Below are 22,288 nucleotides of genomic sequence, written 5' to 3' on the forward strand. Positions count from 1 at the left end.
TGACTCCACTAAAAATACAAAATTAGTGGGGCATGGTGGCGCATGCCTGTAATCCCAGCTAGTCGGGAGGCTGAGGCAGGAGAATCACTTGAACCCAAGAGGCAGAGATTGCAGTGAGCTGAGATCATGCCATTGCACTCCAGCCTGGGCAACAAGCGCAAAACTCTGGTCTAAAAATAAAAAAGAAAATTATAGTCAAATATCTCTGATGAACACAGATGCAAAAATCTTCAACAAAATACTAGCAAATCAAATTCAATAGCACACTATAAAGACCATTCACTATGATTAAGTGGTATTTATCCCAGAGACGAAAAGATAGTCCCATGTATGCAAATCAATACAGTAGTCCCTCCTTATCCAAGGTTTTGCTTTCCACAGTTTCCATTACCCACAGTCAACTGTGATGCCAAAAATTAAACATAAAATTCCAGAAATAGACAATTCATAAGTTTTAAATTGTACCCTGTTCTGAATAGCATGATAAAATCTTGCACTGTACCACTTCATCCTGCCTGGGACATCAATCGTCCCTTTGTCCAGCATATCCATGCTGTATATGCTACCCACAAATGAATCAGTTAGTATTCATCTCAGTTATCAGATCAAATGTTGTGATATTGGCCATGCATGGTGGCTCATGTCTGTAATCCCAACACTTTGGGAGGAGGCCAAGGCTGGAGGATTGCTTGAGGCCAGGGGTTTGAGACCAGCCTGGGCAACAAAATGAGACCTCTTCTGTTCAAAAAATTTAAAAATTAGCCAGGTGTGGAGGGTGTGCTGTGGTCCCAGCTGCACTGGAGGCTGAGGCAGGAGGATCGCAGAAGGTCGAGGCTGCAGTGAGCTGCATTCACAAACACTGTACTCCAGCCTGGGTGACAGAGTGAGACCTTGTCTCAAGAAAGAAAAAAGTTGTGATATTACAGTGCTTTTGTTCAAATAACCCTTATTTTACTTAATAATGGTTCCAAAGCACAGGAGTAGTGATGCTGGTTATGTCAAAGAGAAACTGTAAAATGTTTTATTTATGTGAAAAGGTACACATTCTCAATAAAGAAAGAAGAAAAATCATATGGTGGGGCTGCTAAATTCTACGGTAAGAATGAACCTCTTATCTGTGACATTGTGAAGAAGGAAAAGGAAACCCATGCTAATTTTGCTGACAGACCTTAAACTGCAAAAGTTATGGCCACAGTGTAAGACACACGCTTACTTAAGATGGAAAAGGCATTACATTTGTGTGTGTAGCAGGAAAACACGAACAGAAACATGATCTGACTGGTAATCGGGCTCAGTACTATCCATGGTTTCAGGCATTCACTGACAGTCTTGAAACATATCTTCCACATAGAAGAGAGGACTACTGTAAATGTACAAAAACATTTTATGATCATTTCAATAGATGTAAAAAAGCAGTTGGCAAAATTCAACACCCTTTCATGATAAAAAAAAAAAAACACTCAATAAATTAGGTATAGAAGGAATGCACCTCCACATAAAAAGGTCATATATGACAAACTCACAGCAAACATCATACTCAATAGGGAAAAGTTGGAAGCTTTTCCTCAAAGATCTGGTACAAGGCAAAGGTATGCACTTTTGCTACTTCTATTGAGCATAGTCCTGGAAGTCCTAGCAAAACAATTAGGCAAGAGAAAGAAACAAAAGGGATCCAAATCTGAAAAGAAGAAGTCAAATTGCTCCTATTTGCAGACAATATAATCTTTTAAATAGAAAATCCTACAGACTTCACTAAAAAACCTTCAGAAATAATAAACAAATGCAGTTAAGTTGTAGGTTGCAAAATCAATATACAAAAATTAGTAGCACTTCTATACACGAACAGTGAACTGAGTAAAAAATCAAGAAAACAATTTACAATAGAGACCAAAATAATACAGCACTTACGAATAAATCTAACAAAGATAAAAGATCTCTGTACTGAAAACTATAAAATACTGATGAGAGAAATTGAGGAAGACACAAATAAATTGATAGATATTCCATGCTTACGGATTGGAAGAATTAATATTGTCAAAATGTCCATACTACTCAAAGTGACCTACAAATTCTAGGTAATCTCTATTAAAAGACCAGTGAAAATTTTTACAGGACTAGAAAAAGCAATCCTAAAATTCCTATGAAACCATAAAAGACCCCAAATAGTTAAAGCAACATTGAGCAAAAAGAACAAAGCTGAAGGCATCACACTACCTGACTTCAAAATATATTACAAACCTTAAGTAATCAGAACAGCATGGTACTGGCATAAAAACATACATACCGACCAATGGAACAGAACTGAGAGCCCAGAAATAAAACTACGCATTTACAGCCAACCGATTTTTTATGCAGGTGGCAAGAACACATTTTAGGGAAAGAACAGTCTTTGCAACAAATGGTGTTGGAAAAACTGGATATCCACATGCAGAAGAATAAATTAGACCTTTATCTTACATCATATCCAAAAAAATTCCCTCAAAATTGATTATAGACTCAATTGTAAAATATGAAACTACTATAAGAAAACCTAACAGGAAAGCTCTGTGACATTGTTCTGGACAAGGATTTTTGGGAAATGACCTCAAAGGCACACTCTGCAAAAGCAAAAACAAACAAATGGAGTTACATCAAACTAAAAAGTTCTCCACAGAAAAAGAAACAATCAACAGAGTAAAGAGACAACATACAAAATGGGAGAAAATATTTGCAAACTTACATCTGATTAAGGGGTAATATCCAAAATATATAAGGAACTCAATTTAATAGCAAGAAAACAATAACCAGATTTTGAAATGGAAAAAGGATCTGAGTAGACATCTCCTTATAGAAGACATACAGGCCGGCGCGGTGGCTCACACCTGTAATCCCAGCACTTTGGGAGGCCGAGACGGGCGGATCACGAGGTCAGGAGATCGAGACCATCCTGGCGAACATGGTGAAGCCCTGTCTCTACTAAAAATACAAAAAAATTAGCCGGGCGTGGTGGCGGGCGCCTGTAGTTCCAACTGCTCGGGAGGCTGAGGCAGGAGAATGGCGTAAACCCGGGAGGCGGAGCTTGCAGTGAGCTGAGATTGCGCCACTGCACTCCAGCCTGGGTGACAGAGCGAGACTCCGTCTCAAAAAAAAAAAAAAGGAAAAGAAAAAAAAGAAAACATACAGATGGTCAACGAGTATCTGAAAAAAATGTTCAACATCATTAATCATCAGAGAAATGCAAATTAAAAACCACAATGAGCTATCACCTTATACATGTTAGAATGGCTATGATTAGAAGGACAAAAGACAGCAAATACTGGCAGGATTGTGGAGAAAAGGGAACCCTTGCACACAGTTGGTGGCTATGTACATTAGTATAGCCATTATGTCAAACAGTATAAATGTTACTCAAAAAATTAAAAATAGAACTTCCATATGATCCAGCAATCCCACTACAAGACAAACATCCAAAGAAAATAAAATGAACATGTCAGAGAGGTATTTGTACCCCCGTGTTCACTGCAGTATCATTCACAATAGCCAAGATATGAAATCAACTTATGTGTTTATCAAAAGACAAATAGATAAGGAAAATGTGGTTTACACAATGGAATACTACTCAGCCATAATAAAGAAAATCCTGTCATTTGCAACAATATAGATAAACCAGGAGGGCATTTTGTTAAGTGAAATAAGCCAGGTATAGAACAACAAGTACTGTACGAGCTCACTCATGTGGAATCTTGAAAAGTTGATGTCATAAACTAGACAGTAGGAAGGTAAGGTTATCAGGGGCTGGGGCAGTTGAGGAGGGAAAGATGGGAGATGCTGGTAAATGGATACAAAATTTCAGTTATACAGGAAAAGTAAGTTCAAGAGATCTATTGTATAACATGGTGACTATAGGTAATAACAGTATACAGAGGTTTCTGGACTTACAATTGGGTTTCATTCCAATAAACCCACTGTAAAGAAAGAAAAAACAAAACTGTAAAAACACCAGTGTAAATCAGGGACCATTTGTACTGTGTTACTGAAAAATGGTAAGACGGTGGATGTTAAGTGTTCTCACCATAACTATGATAACTATGTGAGGTAATGCATATGCTAATTAGCTATATTTAGTTATTCCACAAAGCATATATAATTCAATACACCATGCTGTGTATGGTAAACACATACAATTTCATTTGTAAATTTAAAAATAAAAATAAAAAAGAAGAAAAGATAGCATATAATAAGAGCCAACATGAGTGAGTCACATAATAAGTAAGGCAGGAAAGTATAATGGGTGGATTATTGTGGGTAAGTGAAATAGGATTTCATAGAGAATAGAAGCTCTGGTGTGAATTTCAAGGATAGGCAGGAATCAATTAAGTGGAAAGGAATGGGGACAATGTCCTAGGGAGATCTCCCGGCATATACAAAGATCTGGAGACTGAATTCACATTTTATGTCTGAGAGACAAGTTTTTCAGAATAGAAGTTTTGATTTGAGAGCAAGAAGAGATAAATTTAGAGATATATACTGAGACCAGATTAGTAGAGAGTTTTAAGTATCGGGTTAAAGAATTTGAACTTTATGCTGTAGACAGTGAGGAGTTATTAAAAGTTACTGGGTAAGAAATTGACAGCTGCAAGACAACATTTAAAACATGTTTGTATAGAAACTATGTAAAAAAAAAAAGGGAGTCTAAACCCTTCTCTGAAAAATGAGGTGCCAATGTTAGGTGTGGAAAGTCACTGGGCCTTAGAAGCTGAGTGTGGAGAAAATGGAATTGAGGAAGAAAATACAAGCAAAGGGGGATGGGTGGGTAGGTTCAGGAACAAAACCAAATCCAGGATAAACAATTCAAAGGGAGCAGCCAGAGAAAAGATTTGTGATTGATGGTCTAACAAAGTGTGGAGACTTGGTCCAGGGTGATGAGAAAGCACCAAGTGGCGACAGCACTGGAATGGAAAGAATGCTGCAAATTGGAGACTTTGGAGAAGAATTCAGGGCAGAGCTTAGTTTGCTTGATATGGAGGGTGAAGGAAAGGAAACAAATTAGAGATTAATTGAAAGGTTCACACCTTGTAGGAAGAAAAGTGACTAGTGTAACTGGAAGACATAAAGAAATCTAGAGAAATACCTGCATTGGGGTTAAAAAAAATGCATACTTGGTGGATGAGTTTGTGATAAGGGCTTTTCTGATCATAAGAAATGTAGGACCAAAGGTCAGAGAAGACAAAATTCAAAATGAGGACCTGGGAGTCACCCAATGGAGTCATAGAGAAAATGTTGCATCTATAGAAAAAGAGAATGTAGAATGCTAATGGCACAGGAACTCATGTAATATGACAGACATTTTATAATGACAGAGTTAATTTGTTTTTCAGCTACTAAATTTTAATGTAATGAGGTGTCAAGGTGTGACATCTGATGGACTGATTCTTAGAGAGCTAGGTATGGGATACCACATGTAGGAATGGTGAGCATGGGGTACTACAATGAGGACATGAACCTGGCCTTGTAGCCCCCTTCATCACACACACACACACACACACACACACACACACACACACACAGACAGATTTATCATTTATGTTCAGAATGGGTGTTTTTCTCCAAGTACTGGGAAACAGCTTGATGGCTGACCTTTTCTGACTAACTACCTCAAGAAGGATGAGCTTCCATTCTTCTATGTTCACATTTAAAAAATCATTTTAGGAAGTATTTATTTCATTTCCATGGTATTTGCTTCTTACTGTGCAGAGATATTAGTTTGGCAGCAAAAGCATTTTTCCTGAACAGAAGCAAATGTCAAGTCTGGCTCAATCAATAGGCATAACCAAAGGGTTAGCTTTGAATTTCATAACACAAGTAAATTTCTAGGATGAGAGAAGAATCAAAATAGTCATGATTATAACAGAACTTGGCAATACTGGAAGAGGTTCTGCTATTATGAGTTCACTTTACAAAGGATGTTGAAAGTTCAGAATAATAAGGACAGAAGGTACAGAAGTGAGTTTTCTCCAATAATATATACACAATAATATATACACATGACAATGATTATATTAAAAATTATACAGGAATGACCTTTTACTGCCTTGATACTTAGGAACAAGCTTCCATACAATTTGTTCCAACATAAAACTATAAAATTATAGAATTCTTCAAGTCACTGGGTACCAAAGTATAAGCATACCTCCTTAATAACTGGCCTACATCTTTCTGAAATTGAATGAAAAAGAAATATTGTTTTTTGAAAATCCACTTGCTACTGTGGAACGGAAAATGCCCTATAATTGCTTACTCAAGATTCTTGAGGGCAAAGAACAAACACTGGCTGATAGAAACTTCTCAAGAAATGTTTGGGGACAAATAAATGATTATTACAAATGGTGAGCAAAACGCTTCCTTCCTCTCTTGTGACAAAATTTTGATTGGTTCTGTTAAAACCAATTTAAAACAGTTCTTCATGGGTCAGAATATAAATCTATATTTATAGATTCTGAAATCCATTTTGCTACTACATTTTGATACACACACACATATTATAAGATGCTGTTTCATATTTCAATTTCTGTGGAAAGTGTGATTGAATGTTACTGAAGAGGCAGAGGTTGTCAACTTGCTCAAAGAATTCAACTGGCATTATTCTCAAGAACATATCAGGCATTGTTACATGACGAACCTTGAAAATTAATTCAAACCAGATATCGAAACATAATGCATAAGAATATTTGACAAAGCTAGGAGAATAAACCAAACGAAGGTCTTCCTTCATTAAAGGCTAATGGGGTTACAACTGTTCTGTTAGGCAAATGGCAATAACTTTAAAATGTAAAAAGACCTCTAGAACTTTCCTAGTTAGATTTTCTGTAATACCTACCACCATCTTGAGGATTATATGCTTCTCTCATTTCTTTATATAGTTGGTTTTACTTCTATTCTTGACAGAGTGATCTCTTTATTTCACCATAGCAGTTCGGAATGGTGCCTGGCAGATTCAAGAGTAATGCACATTCTCTCTTTCAGCCAAGAACGCAAAGAAGATAGTTTAGAGAAAGAAGAGGTCACCAACTAATGGTGAAACCACCTTTGCAAAAATTATAACAGTGAGAAAATTATGAAACAGTGAAAGAGATCTGATCTGACCAACTCTCATCTTGCCTTTAACCTCCAAACTGTACTTGGTCATTCCTGGGCTTGGACCAAACTACTTTGGAAGAAGTTTAGTTTATAGTTTAAATGATAATAGCCATTTCCCAAAATTAGACTACCTTTATAAAACTAATGAAAGGCCATCAGGTTAGGAAAATGAGAGGGGCCTGAATTCTGCTAAGATGTAGGCATAGTTAAAGATTACTAGCCATTATTCTGGAGGTCACAAGATTTGCAACTTCCTCAATTCAGTATTGTACAATCTAAGATTGGCCTTTTAAAATGTCTTTTTAGGCTTCTGCATTTCTGACGACCTGATGGCTGTCAGGCCTCTGAGCCCAAGCCAGGCCATCGCATCCCCTGTGACTTGCACGTATACACCCAGATGGCCTGAAGTAACTGAAGAATCACAAAAGAAGTGCAAATGCCCTGCCTCGCCTTAACTGATGACATTCCACCACAAAAGAAGTGAAAACGGCCAGTCCTTGCCTTAAGCAATGATATTATCTTGTGAAATTCCTTTTCCTGGCTCATCCTGGCTCAAAAAGCTCCCCCACTGAGCACCTTGTGACCCCCACTCCTGCCCCCCTTTGACTGTAATTTTCCTTTACCTACCCAGATCCTATAAAACAGCCCCACGGCCCCACCCTTATCTCCCTTCGCTGACTCTCTTTTCCGACTCAGCCCGCCTGCACCCAGGTGATTAAAAAGCTTTATTGTTCACACAAAGCCTGTTTGGTGGTCTCTTCACAGGGACGCACATGACAATAGCCCCACCCAGACCCTTGACTCTTGGGTTCCACCGGTCTGTCCTGGAGCCCCCACCCAGAAAACAGGCTCAGAGGTTGAGGACCATTTTCTACACCCTTACGATTGCATCTCCAACCAATCAGAAGCACCCATTCCTCTACCCTCCACCCACTAAACTATCCTTAAAACACCCTAGCCTCCAAATTTTGCAGGAGATTGATTTGAGTAGCAACTCTGTCTCCTACGTGGCATAGCAGGCCTTCATCAGTTAAATTCTTTATTGCAATGCCTTGGTCTCAGTGAACTGGTTTTGTCTGTGCAGCAGGCAGGAAGAGTCCATTGGGCAAGTACATTAACAGTGTCTCTCAAACACTGAAAATAAAATCTAAGTTCTTTCTTCTGTGAAGGAACAGCCAAATCCTTGCTCACAGCTTCACGGTTTTCCTTCATTCTCTTTCCTTCCTAATATTTTTAAAAACTCTATCAAGAGTTTCATATACTAATATGTAAAGGAAATATAGTCATGAGGCTTCTGAAGCCATTAAATATTCCATAAGGTATTAGGTTTAATAATTTGGAGTGAAGGGCCACAAAATACCCTCATTGCTCACTGATATCTACTTAAAGTTGAGAATTTTTTCTTCTCTCCCAGCCCTGCTCTTCTTATGTTGTCCTCAGCCCATCTTCTGGAAGATAGGTAATCTCGTGGGAATATTTGCATTTATGTTCTCTTCATAATACACACCAAAAAACATTTTAAACATAATCCTTCCCTCAAATTTTCCCATTGCAGTTAGTTCCAAATTTCAATGACATATTTATTCACTTCCAAGCTATACAAGTTCTTTCTCTCCTGTGATCCTTTAGCTTACACTTTTTATCCTGTTATTTCATCTCCCCCTTTCAGTATCTTCAATTCACCTAACCTATTATAATGGCTTAAGAAAGCAAAGCATTTTTGGTACTTCCATATGTATTTCCCTGGTAAAAAAGCAAAGCTGAGTTGCACTTATTTTCTCATTTTATTTACAATTTTCTTGAAGTTATTTTTTTTTTCTGAAAGCCGTATCATCTCCCTTTTTTTCTCTCTGCTGCCATTTGCTTTGCTGATCACATAGTTAACATACAAACCAGAATCAAATGACACAACATTTGTGTTTCTGGCTAAAATGGAGTAATAGAGATCAAATTTACCCAGAAACCTGAACTTTAAAAAAGGTAATGCTGAATAAAACAACTTACAGGCCACTAGAGATCAGGCAATGAGGAACAGTGATATATGAGGGAGGGACACAAGCAAGAGGAGCCCTACAACTGCCCCAGGTTACAGCATTGAGAGAGTTTCCAGGCCATGGTGCAGGCAGGAAACTCAGGTGAAATCCAGCAGACTTTCTAAGTTGTAGAGACAGAGTTCACAGTCCAGTGAGACCAGGCCGTTAGAATTCACAGGACAATACAGCAAACAGAAGAAATCGGCACAAAAGAAGACTCAGAAGGTTAACTTTGAGAATTCAGCTCAGCATTGATCAGTACATTTATGTGAAGAAACTACCTGAGGCCAAGGAAAGAATGACCTGAAAACAATTACAGATAACAGTTCTGGGCATTTACACAGGAATAGGAATAGTTTCTGTTCACGCCAGCCAGACTGGAAAATCTTAAGATTTATGGGGCGATGTGTAGAACACATGTAAGAGATTTACTTCAGTAGCAGGAATTAGCCCTAAGCTGAGCACTGCTCCTGTCCCAACTAAACAATCTTAAAAGCAAGACCTTAAAAGATAAAATTTGGTCAAAGTTAATTTACTATATCTCAGAACAAATCATAAGAAATTCATAGAAATTCAAGTATCTGAACCCTAAAAAAAAAAATTCACAATGTCTGATATAAATAAAAAAATTACCAAACATGCAGGAGGACTTCAGCAAAAAAACAGAATAGGAGGCTGAGAACTCTCACTCCACCCATAGAGCATCAAATAAACATATACATGAATCGATATCCCCTGAGAAAAATACAGAAACTAGTGGAGAGACTTCTGTATACTGGATGGCTGAGAAAATTCCCACTTCAGCACAGGTAAGAAAAGCTGAGACATATTCTCACTCTCACCATAAACCCTACCCTCAGCCCAGCACTATACAATTGCGGAGAACCTCCATCTCTTAATTTCTCCCTAAGGAGTAAAGAGTTTGTACCACACATACAGTACCCCAACTCTTAAAACCACTAGCAGAGGAAATGACTCTTAACCTGCCTATCTTTGGAAGCTGATGGGGCCCAGCATTTATTAGACCCCTGGAATGGCAGAGAACAGAGGCAGCTTTAAACAGGCACTCAAGCGTTTCCCATGCTTCTCCCCACTGGCTTAGCACAGAGTGAGCAGGCAACAAAGCCCAGCTCCCAGCTTTTCCCTAGAAGGGGTCAAATTGCACATCAAAAGCCCTGACTTTTCCAGCTGCTGCCCAAGGGTCTGGCTTCTAACTAGCCTGTATCTGGAAGTCAACAGGGCAGGCAATTACTAGTCCCCAGGGAGTTTAAATGGGTATGTAGACACTTCCCACAGCTCCTTCCTCTAGTTCACTCTGGCAAAGAAATCAAACCTCTAGCTTCTCCCTGGAAGGAGTTGGACTACACAACAAATGACCTGATTTTTTTTCATCTGCTGCTTGGGAGTCTGGTTACTAACTCACCTAACTGGGGAGCTGATAGGTCCCAGTATTCACTGGTCACTTGGAGTCTCCAGAGAACAAAGCAGTGGTTTTGAATGGCCTTGCAGGCTCTTCCTATGACTCCTCCTGCCAGCTCATTTTACCAAAATGCACAGCTCTCAGATTCTCCCTGGAAGGGGTCACACTATACATCTAGTACCTTGACTATTCCAGCTGCTACCCATGGATCTGGCTTCTGACTTGCCTGTTTCTTGGAGCTAACAGGGCAGGCAGTCACTAGTCACTGGAAGTTGAAGTGAATGTGAGGATACTTCCCATGGCTCCTCCCCACAAATCATTCCAGAAATAAAACCAAGCCTATAGTTTCTCCTTAGGAGAACTTAAACTACCCATCTAGACCCTCAACTTTTCTAGTTGCTACCAGAGGGACTGGCCTCTAACTTGTCTGCTCTGAGAGCTGAAGGGCCTACCATTTACTAGACCCCTAGAGATAACAGAGAGTAAAGCAATGATTTAAAACAGCCTGCAGTCTGATTGAGCATACAGGCATTTACCACAGTTCCTCTTCCTGCCTCAGTGCAGAGCAAGTGGGTGATAAACTCCAGTTCCCAGCTTCTTCCTAAGGAGAGATGCATTAAGGACAGCTGGAGATGCATAAGGAGAGCTGGAATAAATTGATGCATTAGAACATCTACCTAATACATCACTTATTCCAACTGCTACTCAAGAGACTGGCTCCAATCTTGCCAATCTTAGAACTCTCTTAGGGTTTAGCATACTCTTGTACCCTGGGCCCACTAAGGAAACAGACTGCAGTTTGGAAGCACAAAGGATTAGGAAGCATCCAGAATCTCTAGCTAGCCTAATGGATGAAGATGGTCTCTTATATGAGACCAGTCAGTGAAGACTAAGAGAGGTGGCTGTTTTATAAAATGTGCAGAAACTAACACAAAGAATCAAAGAAAATGAAAATATGTTCCAAATATAAGAACAAGATAAATCTTCAGAAACCTACCTTAATGAAATGGAGACATGTGATTTACCCAACAGAGAATTCAAAATGTTGATCGTGACGATGTTCACAATAGTTAGGAGAGAAATGCATGAACACTGTGAGAATCTTGACAAAGAGATAGAAAATATTTTAAAATACCAAATAGAAATAATAGACCTGAAGAATACAATAACTCAACTGAAAAATTCAATATGAGGTTTCAACAGCAAACTTGATTAAGCAGAAGAAAGGAGAAGTAAAGTAAAGTCAAAGACAGCTCACTGGAAATCCTCTAGTCAGAGGAGCAAAAAGGAAAAAAAAGAATAAAAAAGAGTGAAGATATATTAAGAGAATTACAGGGTAACTTCAAGTGGACCGATATATGCATTATGAAACTCACAGAAGGAGAACCAGAAAACTTATTCAAAGAAATAATGGGCCGGGCGCGGTGGCTCAAGCCTGTAATCCCAGCACTTTGGGAGGCTGAGACAGGCGGATCACGAGGTCAGGAGATCGAGACCATCCTGGCTAACACGGTGAAACCCCGTCTCTACTAAAAAATACAAAAAACTAGTCGGGCGACGTGGCGGGCGCCTGTAGTCCCAGCTACTCGGGAGGCTGAGGCAGGAGAATGGCGTAAACCTGGGAGGCGGAGCTTGCAGTGAGCTGAGAACCGGCCACTGCACTCCAGTTTGGGCGACAAAGCAAGACTCCGTCTCAAAAAAAAAAAGAAATAATGGCTGAAAAATTCCCAAACCTGGGGAAGGAAATAAGACATCCAGATTCAGGAAGCCCGAAGAACACCAAGAACACTATATAAGAAAATCCCAAAGATGCCCAAACCAAGAACGTATTATAAATAAATTGTCAAAAGTTAAAAGCAAAGAGAAGATTTTGAAAACAAGAAAATGGCTACTTGTTATCTACCTGAGAACCCTCATAAGACTATGAGCTGAATTTTCAGTAGAAATCATGCAGGCCAGAAGGGAGTGTGTGATATATTCAAAGTGCTGAAAGAGAAAAACAACAACAACAACAACTGCCAATCAAGAATACAATACCAGGCAAACCTGTCCTTCAAAAATGAAGGGGATAATAAAGCCTTTCTCAGACAAACAAAAGCTAAGAGAGGTTACCATCACTAGTTCTGACATATAAAAAATGCTAAAGAGGCTGGGCACGGTGGCTCATGCCTTTAATCCCAGCAATTTGGGAGGCCGAGGTGGGCGCATCACGAGGTCAGGAGATCGAGACCATCCTGGCTAACACAGTGAAACCCTGTCTCTACTAAAAAAATGCAAAAAATTAGCCAGGTGTGGTGGCGGACGCCTGTAGTCCCAGCTACTTGGGAGGCTGAGGCAGGAGAATGGCGTGAACCTGTGAGGCGGAGCTTGCAGTGAGCCGAGATCACACCACTGCACTCCAGCCTGGGCGACTTAGCGAGACTCCATCTTAAAAAAAAAAAAACCGCTAAAGAAAATTCTTCAACTTGAAACGAAAGGATTCTAAACAGCAACACAAAAACAAAAGAAAGTATAAAATCTGTTGTTAAAGGTAAATATATAGACAAAACAAAGTCTGTATTGCTATAAAGGTGGTGGGTAAACAGCTTTTGGTTCAAATATAAAAGTGAAAAGACAAATGAATTAAAAATGACTATAACTAAATTATGTAAATGGACACACATTCTAAACAGATATGAACTACAACACCAATAGCACATAATGTGAGGGGAAATGAGATAAAAATGTAGAGTTTTTATATGCAAGAGAAAATGCTATCAGCTTACTATAACAAATTTTATGTAAGTCCCATAATAACCACAAAGAAAATACCTATAGAAGCTACATAGAAGAAAAAGAGAAAGGAGGCTGGGTGCTGTGGTTCACATCTGTAATCCCAGCACTTTGGGAGGCCGAGGTGGGTGAGGTCAGGAGTTTCAGACTAGCCTGGCCAACAAGGTGAAACTGCATCGCTACTAAAAATACAAAAATTAGCCAGGTATGGTGGCACATGCCTATAGTCCCAGCTACTTGGGAGGCTGAGGCAGGAGAATTGCTTGAACCTGGGAGGTGGAGGTTGCAGTGAGCCAAGATCACACCACTGCACTCCAGCCTGGGGGATAGAGCAAGACTCTGTCTCAAAAAATAAAAAGAAAAAGAGAAAGGAAACAAAGCTTCTATTCAACATAATATTGGAAGTCTTAGCCAGATAAATTAGACAGAAAAAGAAATACAAGTCATCCAAATAAGAAAGAAGTAAAATGTTTTTTTTTTGTAATGACATGAGCTTGTATGTAGAAAACTTTATGGACTCTACAAAAATTAATGCAAAAATTAATAGTGTTTCTCTACACTAACAATGAACTATCTGAAAAAGAAATCAAGAAAGCATTTCCACTCATAATAGCATCAGAAAGAATAAAATAATTAGATTTAACCAAGAATGTGAAAGATCTCTACATAAAAGAACTATAAAGCATTTATGAAAAAATTGAAGACACAGATAAATGAAAAGATATTGTATGTTCATGAATTTAAAAAAATATATTATTAAAATGTCCATGCTTCCTAGAGCAGTCTACAGATTCAATGCAATTTTTTACCAAAATTCAAATACTTTTCACAGAAATAGAAAAAAATCTTAAAATTCATATGGAACCCCAAAAGACCTTAAATAACCAAAGCAATCTTGAGAAAGGTATTCTCAAGAGGTATCACACTTCTTGATTTCAAATTATACTACAAAGCTATATTAATCAAAACAGTATGGAACCATAACTAAAACAGGCATATAGGTCAGTGAGACAGAATGAAGATTCCAGAAATTAACCCACACATCCACAGTAAACTAATTTTCCACAACAGTGACAAGAATACAAAATGGAGAAATGATAGTCTCTTCAATTCACAGTGTTGGGAATACTAAATATCCATATTTGAAAGAATGAAATTGGATCTTTATTTTACATCACACACACACACACACACACACACACACACACACACACACAACTCAAAATGGATAAAAGATATAAATGTAAGACCTGCAACTATACAACTCCTAAAAGAAAACGTAAGAAATGAGATTTTTGACATTGACCTTGGCAATGATTTTTTAGATATGACACTAAAGGCACAGGCAACAAAGGCAAAAGTAGACAAGCAGACTACAGCAAGCTAAAAAGCTTCTGCACAATAAGAAAACAACCACTACAATGATAAGGCAATGTACAGAATGGGAGATAATATTTTATTTCATATTACTGATAAGGGGTTAATACCCAAAATATATAAAGAACTGAAACAACTCAATAGCAAAATTACAAATTACCTGATATAAAAATGGACAGAGGCCCTAAATAAGACTTATCTCCAAAGAAGACATAAGATGACCAATATGTATATGAAACAGTGTTCAACATCACTAATTATCAGAGAAATGCAAATCAAAACTATAATGAGATATAATCATGATCCCTATTACTAAAAAGGAAAAATAAGAAGTATTGGCAAGGATATTGAGAAAACAACCTAGTACACTGTTGATAAGATTGTAAATTGGTATTGCCATTATGGAAAATAATATGGAAGTTCCTCAAAAAACTAAAACTAGAGCTACATATTATCTAACAGTCCCTCCTCTGGATATATATATATATACACCTAAAGGAAATAAAATTAGTATCTCAAAGAGGTATCTGTCTCTGGCCTGGGAGGTTGCAGTGAGCCAAGATCATACAACTGCACTCCAGCCTAGGTGACAGAGTGAGACTCTGTCTCAAAATAAAACAAAACAAAAAACCTCCTCCACAATAATATTCCAAACCCAAATAATTTCACAGGTGAATTGTATTCTACCAAATATTAAAATAATCACTTAAAAATCAAAATTATGTTAACAAAAGCATGATCCATAAAAGAACAAATTTGTAAATTGTAATTAGTCAAAATTAAAATGGTTTGCTGGTTTGCTTTCTTAAAGACACTGTTAAGAAAATGAAAATGACAGGTCACAGACTGAGAGAAAATATTAACAAATTATAAACCCCATAAAGCATTTTATCCAGAACACAGGAAGAACTTTCAAAATCAATAATGAGAAAATAACCCAACTCAAAAACAATATATAAGACTAACAGATTTAAGCAGACATTTCATCAGAGAGGATACTCATATGGCAAATAAGCAACTAAAGAGATACTCAACATTATTAGTCATTAGGAAAATGCAAATTAAAACCACAATGAAATACCACTATACTCCTTTAATAATAGTTAACAAATTAATAATTTCTTTTAAAAAGTGCAAACTAAGTGTTGTCAAGAATGTGGAAAAATTGAGGCTCTCATAAACTGCTGGTGGGAATGTATAATGGTAAAACCACTTTGAAAACAGTTTGACAATTTCTTAAAAAGTTAAATGTATATCTACTATATGATTCAACCATAAATACCTCTACTGGGAAGTATTTACCCAAAAGAAATGAAAGCGTATGTGCATTAAAATATTTGTACATGAATGTTTATAGCAGTTCTATTTATAATGGGCAAAAATTGTAAACAACCCAATGTATGTAAAAAATGACTGGATAAACAAACTGTGGTATATCCATACAATGAAATAAAAAGGATTGAGCTGTTTATATACACTTAACCTGAATGAATCTCAAAATAATCCTTCTGAATGAAGGAAGTCAGTCAAAGGAGTACCTCCTGGATGATTTCATTTATATGACAATCTAGGAAATGCAAACTAAGGTATAGTGACAGAAAGCAGATCAGATGTTTGGGGGATAGAGAAGAACAGGAAGAAGCAAGAGTTTAGATTACAAAGGGGCATGAGGAAACTCTTGGGGATGACTAACGTGTTCACTATCTTGATTGCGGTGATAATTTCATGGATGTGTATACATGTCAAAACCATCAATTTGAATAGTTTAAATATGTGTAGTTTATTTAAAGTCAGTTATACTTCAGTAAAGGCGTTAAATTAAGTGACAGAGCAAGCTATGGACTATGGTCATTCCCATGCCACAACTCAAGAAGGTGAAATAAAACTCTCTAGAAAAATCTAGAAATTTTTATTAAGGCAATATTTGAAATTGTAACATGGCTAAAATAATGCCATCTCTCAAATATTCTCTGAAAATGCCTTCAAACTCTCTAAGATAAGCCACTCACTCACAGGCAGATGGCATTTAACCTAACATGCAAATACTCCTTCAACATCCTTTTATACCTACAATAGGCATTGAAATTGATAGAACCTCAGAGATATATGCCCAGGAATCTCAGGAATTCAAAATGAATAATAAATAAATAAATGCCTAGTTTGGGATACATCAGTTTGTATTTAGAAAGTGAACAGAAAGTCTCCTGTCTTCTCTCTCCGACGCACTGGGTTCACTCTGAAGTATAATGCAGCAGGCCAGGTGGGGCCACAGATACGCTATCTCCCTAGAGTAAGTCACCAGTTTTAATCTGCATAGTCAACAGTGAGTTTTTGCTTGGAAAACAGATATAAATGGGAAAATTCCAAACTATTCCACATCAGCAAGTGCAATTTAACACTGCTGCAATCTGTCTAAAAATCTGTTAATTTAAGTGCATGGGGTAGTCTCTGCCAGTTCTCTCCCCCGCCTTTTTTTTTTTTTTTTTTTTTAACACAATGTAATTCTGAAGAACTGCATTCTGAAGTTCCCCTGAACTATAACTTACTGTATATTCTCTGCTTTATTTAAGCCATATCTCTTGGTTATTTAAACAATACAAATTGAAATATAACATAAATGAACTATACAACTAAATAGCCAAGAATTTAGTAAGGTTAAAAAAGAAATAGTGCATCGGTTACCTGAATGTTAGGATATTTCCTTGGCTTAGTATTGTCATGAGTCAGCTAAGAATTTTTGTATATACAAAGGATCACAGGCAGATGGCATTTAACCTAACATGCAAATAGCCCTTCAACCTCTTTTTATACCTACAGTAGGCATTGAAACTGATAACGCCTCAGAGATATATGCCCAGGAATCTCAGGAATTCAAAATGAATAATAAGTAAATAAATGCCTGGTTTGGGATATGTCAGTTTATATTCAGAAAGAAAAGATAATGGTTCCATAAAATGTGGTTATGAAACTTGCTATTCACTTAGAGATATCCAGTGCTCTGTCAGTAAGTGCTTAATAAATTGCTTGTAGGAAAGGAGGCAATTTCTGTGGTGTAAATACTTCCACCATGGTTGATTTTCAGCTGATTTAACTGAATGCGAAGCTCAGAAGAGAAATGCACAATCAGCTCTCCTGAGCTTGATGACCAGCTGATACAAGCACCCCACTAGAAATATCTCATGTGTGACTACGGCTAACTCCAATCCTACAATGGAAATAAACTGAATTTCTAGGATATGTTTGTGTGTTTTATTCAACTCCAAGTCTTCATCTCTGAAGTTTTCTTTTAACTTGTGATAATAAATTTCCATCTGAAAAAAAATGATATTTAGGACATAGGAGACATAACTCAACATCAAGGATTTGAAATATCTTTAGATCAAGGTATTCAATTAATTTCCTTGTTTCTTTTTAAACAGGAATCTTTAACTGTTCAAACTTAATTCAAATTAAGTGCTTATTGTGAGTTCCCCAAAAACTGAAAAGAAAAGTAAACAAACAAGACACAATATTTTAATACTGATCTTAGACAAAAGTTAACCTAAGGCAACTTGTTAGTAAAGGGCAGGATGGTTATGATAAAGTCAAACATCTCCCATTGCAGAACTTGTGTGCCCCACTTTTAAGTAGATGTGTGGGTCTATGTTTGATTTGTGTTTGGGGGAGTGTTGTTTTGCAATAATAGGAATTAATAAGGAGAAAGCAAAAGCCATCTTTTTGTGGTGTTTTCCACAAAGAGAGACTTTCTTCAAAGCTTTTTAAGGAAAACTAACAGAAGGAAATGAACTTATCAAACTAGAAGTTCAACAAAAGGGGAGAACACAAGAGTAACAGCAGCTCCAGCATTTCAACGCAACTGTAGCAAAGAAATAATAAAAGGAGTAACAAAAGAGCAGACATATACCCAAGTTCTGAGTCTGACTGCAGCTGGAGCACTGAGGGGTCTGTGTCCCACTGCAGGGTCCTAATTGTGCAGCACAAAGGAAAAAGAACACAGAGAATTAACAAAAGGGGAGGGCAACAAACCAAACCAAACTATGTCATTCATCAAGGCAAGAGCATATACAATACATACACAGAACATGTCCCCCCTCCATCCCCTCCATCCCCAGTGACTATCAAACAACAAGAGAAAGCGAGGAGCCATCCTCTCCTGCAAACATCTGTTTAATATCGGGAGCTATGACTGCTTTCATGAAGGAAAGTTGACACCAAGTGTTCAAACTCCACACACACCCCCACCCTTTGTTTTGTTTCGTATTGAGGCTTCATTGATTTGAGCAAGTAACCCACTGCATGTATCTCTGACACCCCAAAGCCCATCCACATCTGGGAACTCCAAGCATCTTCTATGTGGTGAAAAGAACTAAACGCATGGGTGCAAATGGGTCAGGGCAGGGGTATGACTGCAGGACTTGGTGAATAACTGGCTTCCTTGGATTAGATACTACAAATATAATGCATTAGATTTCGAGACTCAAGGGTATTTTTATGCTTGTTTATATATTGCACCCCAAGATGGTCACTAACAATATCATTGCTCTCTAAGATGTCAGGGATTGCTTATATCTTATATTTTTTAAACATTGCATAAACAATAGCACAAAGTATCAATAGTTACCAAAGCATCCAATTTCCCTTGCTGTTTCTCCTTGAAAATAAGAGGGGATAAATGGCTCTTCTATAAACACAGCACATGCCAGGACCTTTCTCAGCCAGGCTCTTTAAATATCCTGCACAGAACTGGTTACAGGTGAATCAGGCATGAGGTTATCTCAGAGGCAACTAATGGACAGCACAAACTTTGGGATCAGGCATCTGTGATTCAAATCTTGCCTCTGTGACTTACCAGCTGTGTGACATTGAGCATGCTGTTTAGTAAGTTCTCAGCCACTGCATCCCTTTGTTTACTCTGTGGCCTACAGAGCAGTAGCATCAGCATCTCTTTGGAGTTTGTTGGAAATGCAGAAACTCACATCCCACCCCAGACTTAGTGACTCCATATTACAGTTTAACACGTTCCCCAGGTGATCCACAGGCACCCTAAATTTGAGAAGCCCTGCTCGGTTTCCTTGTCTGTCAATACTTACTGTAGCTTATATGATAACTTATGAACTGGCCTGCAGTGATCTTCCAAACTTCTCTCTAACCATTCATTCACTCACATTATGTCAACTCTGCATACTCCTTAATGTTCTTCCCTTAAACATCTGCATGGCTCATGACTTTGCTTCTTTTGTGTCTTGGCTCAAATGTCACCTCCTCAAAGAGGCTCCCCTGCTTCACTACCTGATCTCAAGTAGCACTTCCTTACTACTCTTCATTTCCTTCCTTTCCCCTACTTTATTTCCTTCATAGCATTCATCTTTACCTATGATTTTCTTGAATATCACCTTATTTATTTTTGTTTGTTGTCTGACTTTGGACTTAAGCTTCATAATGGCAGGGGTGGCTACATCTCTAGAATATAGGGATATGCCTAGAACTGTATCTCACATATGTGCTTATGTAATACGATATTTATTGAATGAATGAATTTTTTGCTGGTTTTCTACAAGGATTAAATGCAAGTATACCTATAAAGCACATAGTAACCATATGATAAACAGCAGCTGCTTTTACTACTGCCACAACAACTCTACCTACTCTTAAGGTTTCTTTGAGTCAATGCTTGACCTATTTGACAGATCGCACATTAACCCCTCCTGCAGAAGTAGCAGATTATGGATTCACAGCTTCCCTTCTATGCTCTGGCTGTGCTCTTTTTTTTTTTTTTTACATAAAACCTCTGAAAGATTAAAACTGAAGTCCATTGAGACACTAACTGGCCTGTGTTTCTTAGACCAGCGCTTCTCAAATTTTAATGCACATACAGATACCCGGGAATATTGCTAAAATGCAGAGTCTGACTTAGTAGGTGTGGGGGTGGCCCGAGACTCTGCATTTCAAACAAGCACCAGGAGATACAGATGTTGCTGCTCTGTGGAACACACTTTGAGCAACAATGACTTGACTTAGATAAGTGGTTCTCAAACTTTCATGTTCATCAGAATGACCTGGAGGGCTTTAATAAGCTGATACGCAACCCTAGAAATTCTGATTCAGTAGATCTGGAGTGGGGCCCTAGAATTTGTAGTTCTAACAAGTTTCCAGGTGATGTTTACAGGGCTAACCATGGGACCACCTTTGGAGAATGACAGAGCTAGACTATTGCTTTCAGTAGTCAGCATGCATACATCAGCATCTAAACTTCTGATTTGCTCAAGCCTGGCCTCAGGCCCAGGACACCCCTAGGCCAATTAAGCCAGAATGTCTGGGGTGGGACCCAGGCATCTGTAGTTTTTTAAAGCTTTCCAGGTGATTCTAACGTGCAGCTAGGGGTGAGAACCCATGCTCTGAATTCATTCTCTGCTGAAGAAAATTAGCCCTTCTTGCTTCTGGGCACTGATTCTTTAATCTCAGTTCAAATCGTGAAAGTAATGGAATATGTTAACATAATTCATACTTGCTGTTCACATATCTCTGGGGGTCAAATTTAAGAGCATTTCTTCTGCTATAGACAAAAGAGCAGACTCTGGCTCTTGCTGATTGTAAGAAGCTTTCCTTGCAAGGAGTGGGATGAGCTGTTTGACCTCCTTTTCCTTGAGGTTTCTGATGGGCTGATCTTTGGTGACATTTTCCACTTCTCCCAGCAGCTCCCCAATGGTCTGGCTCTTCTGATACGTATTGGACAGATCACCTGAACTCACTATACCCTTAAGAAGTATAAATAGTGATTCTATCAGAATCATCCACTTAAAAAGTCCACAGATTAGTACTGGGGAGTTTGCATTTACTTGGCCAGAAAAACAAAGGTAGGAATGTGACACTACAACAGCCTTGCCTCCTGGCACGAACAGAAATCATAGTTATCGTCAGTAACAAGCTGTGTGGGGTAAGGCGTGAAGCCAAGGATGCTATCAAATGTGCCAGTTGTATTATCTTTTCATTTTTCCCATTATTATCTGTGGGGTGGTTCCTCTCAAGAATATGTAAATATGCAAATTTTTTGAAAGGAACTTAAGGCCAATATGCAAAATGGGCAAAGGTTGTTTGTGTTTCCAGGAATAGCCTAGAAATATGTATTAAACATTTGCGGAATTCCTTCTGTGTAAACCATGGAGGACAGCTTCCCTGCAGATGGCAGCATTTTAGAGAAGACCACGCCTGGCCCCGGGTGGGAGGTCTGTGTCCTGGATATGGCTTCACTGTGTCATCAGGCAAATCTCCTTTTGTTCCCAGCAAATGAGGGTGCAGGCATCGAGGCCCTTTAACATTCTTCTCTGTCTGATATTTTAAAATCTAGGATGATTATTCAACTGCCTTTTAACTTTCTCTTCTCCTGTTAGAATAATTTATTTAACCAATGGGCAGAGATCTTATTTTCCAGCCATTTTATCAAGTAATTGTATCCCTGAAAACAAAATGATGGTGATATAGAAATCACCCTGTATACTATAATAGTTCTATTTTTTATTCATTTCTGGAATGGCTGAATCAATGCATGCAGAGGAGAAAATATTTTGATAGG

General features: G+C 38.1%; 1 protein-coding gene across 2 annotated transcripts in view; it reads right to left on the reverse strand.

Annotated features, from left to right (window-relative positions):
- Window positions 1-22,288, reverse strand: part of DYNC1I1 (dynein cytoplasmic 1 intermediate chain 1) — a 317,872-nt gene that overhangs the window by 242,839 nt on the left and 52,745 nt on the right. The window contains 1 exon segment of one of the 2 annotated variants that reach the window (NM_001261582.1): window positions 18,623-18,682. The exons of the other annotated variant lie outside the window; for it this stretch is intronic. Within the exon segment in view, the coding sequence (NP_001248511.1) occupies window positions 18,623-18,682 (60 nt within the window). 2 annotated transcript variants of the gene reach the window in all.

This window comes from Macaca mulatta, chromosome 3 (genome assembly GCF_049350105.2).
Source record: "Macaca mulatta isolate MMU2019108-1 chromosome 3, T2T-MMU8v2.0, whole genome shotgun sequence".
Classification (NCBI taxonomy): Eukaryota; Metazoa; Chordata; class Mammalia; order Primates; family Cercopithecidae; genus Macaca; species Macaca mulatta.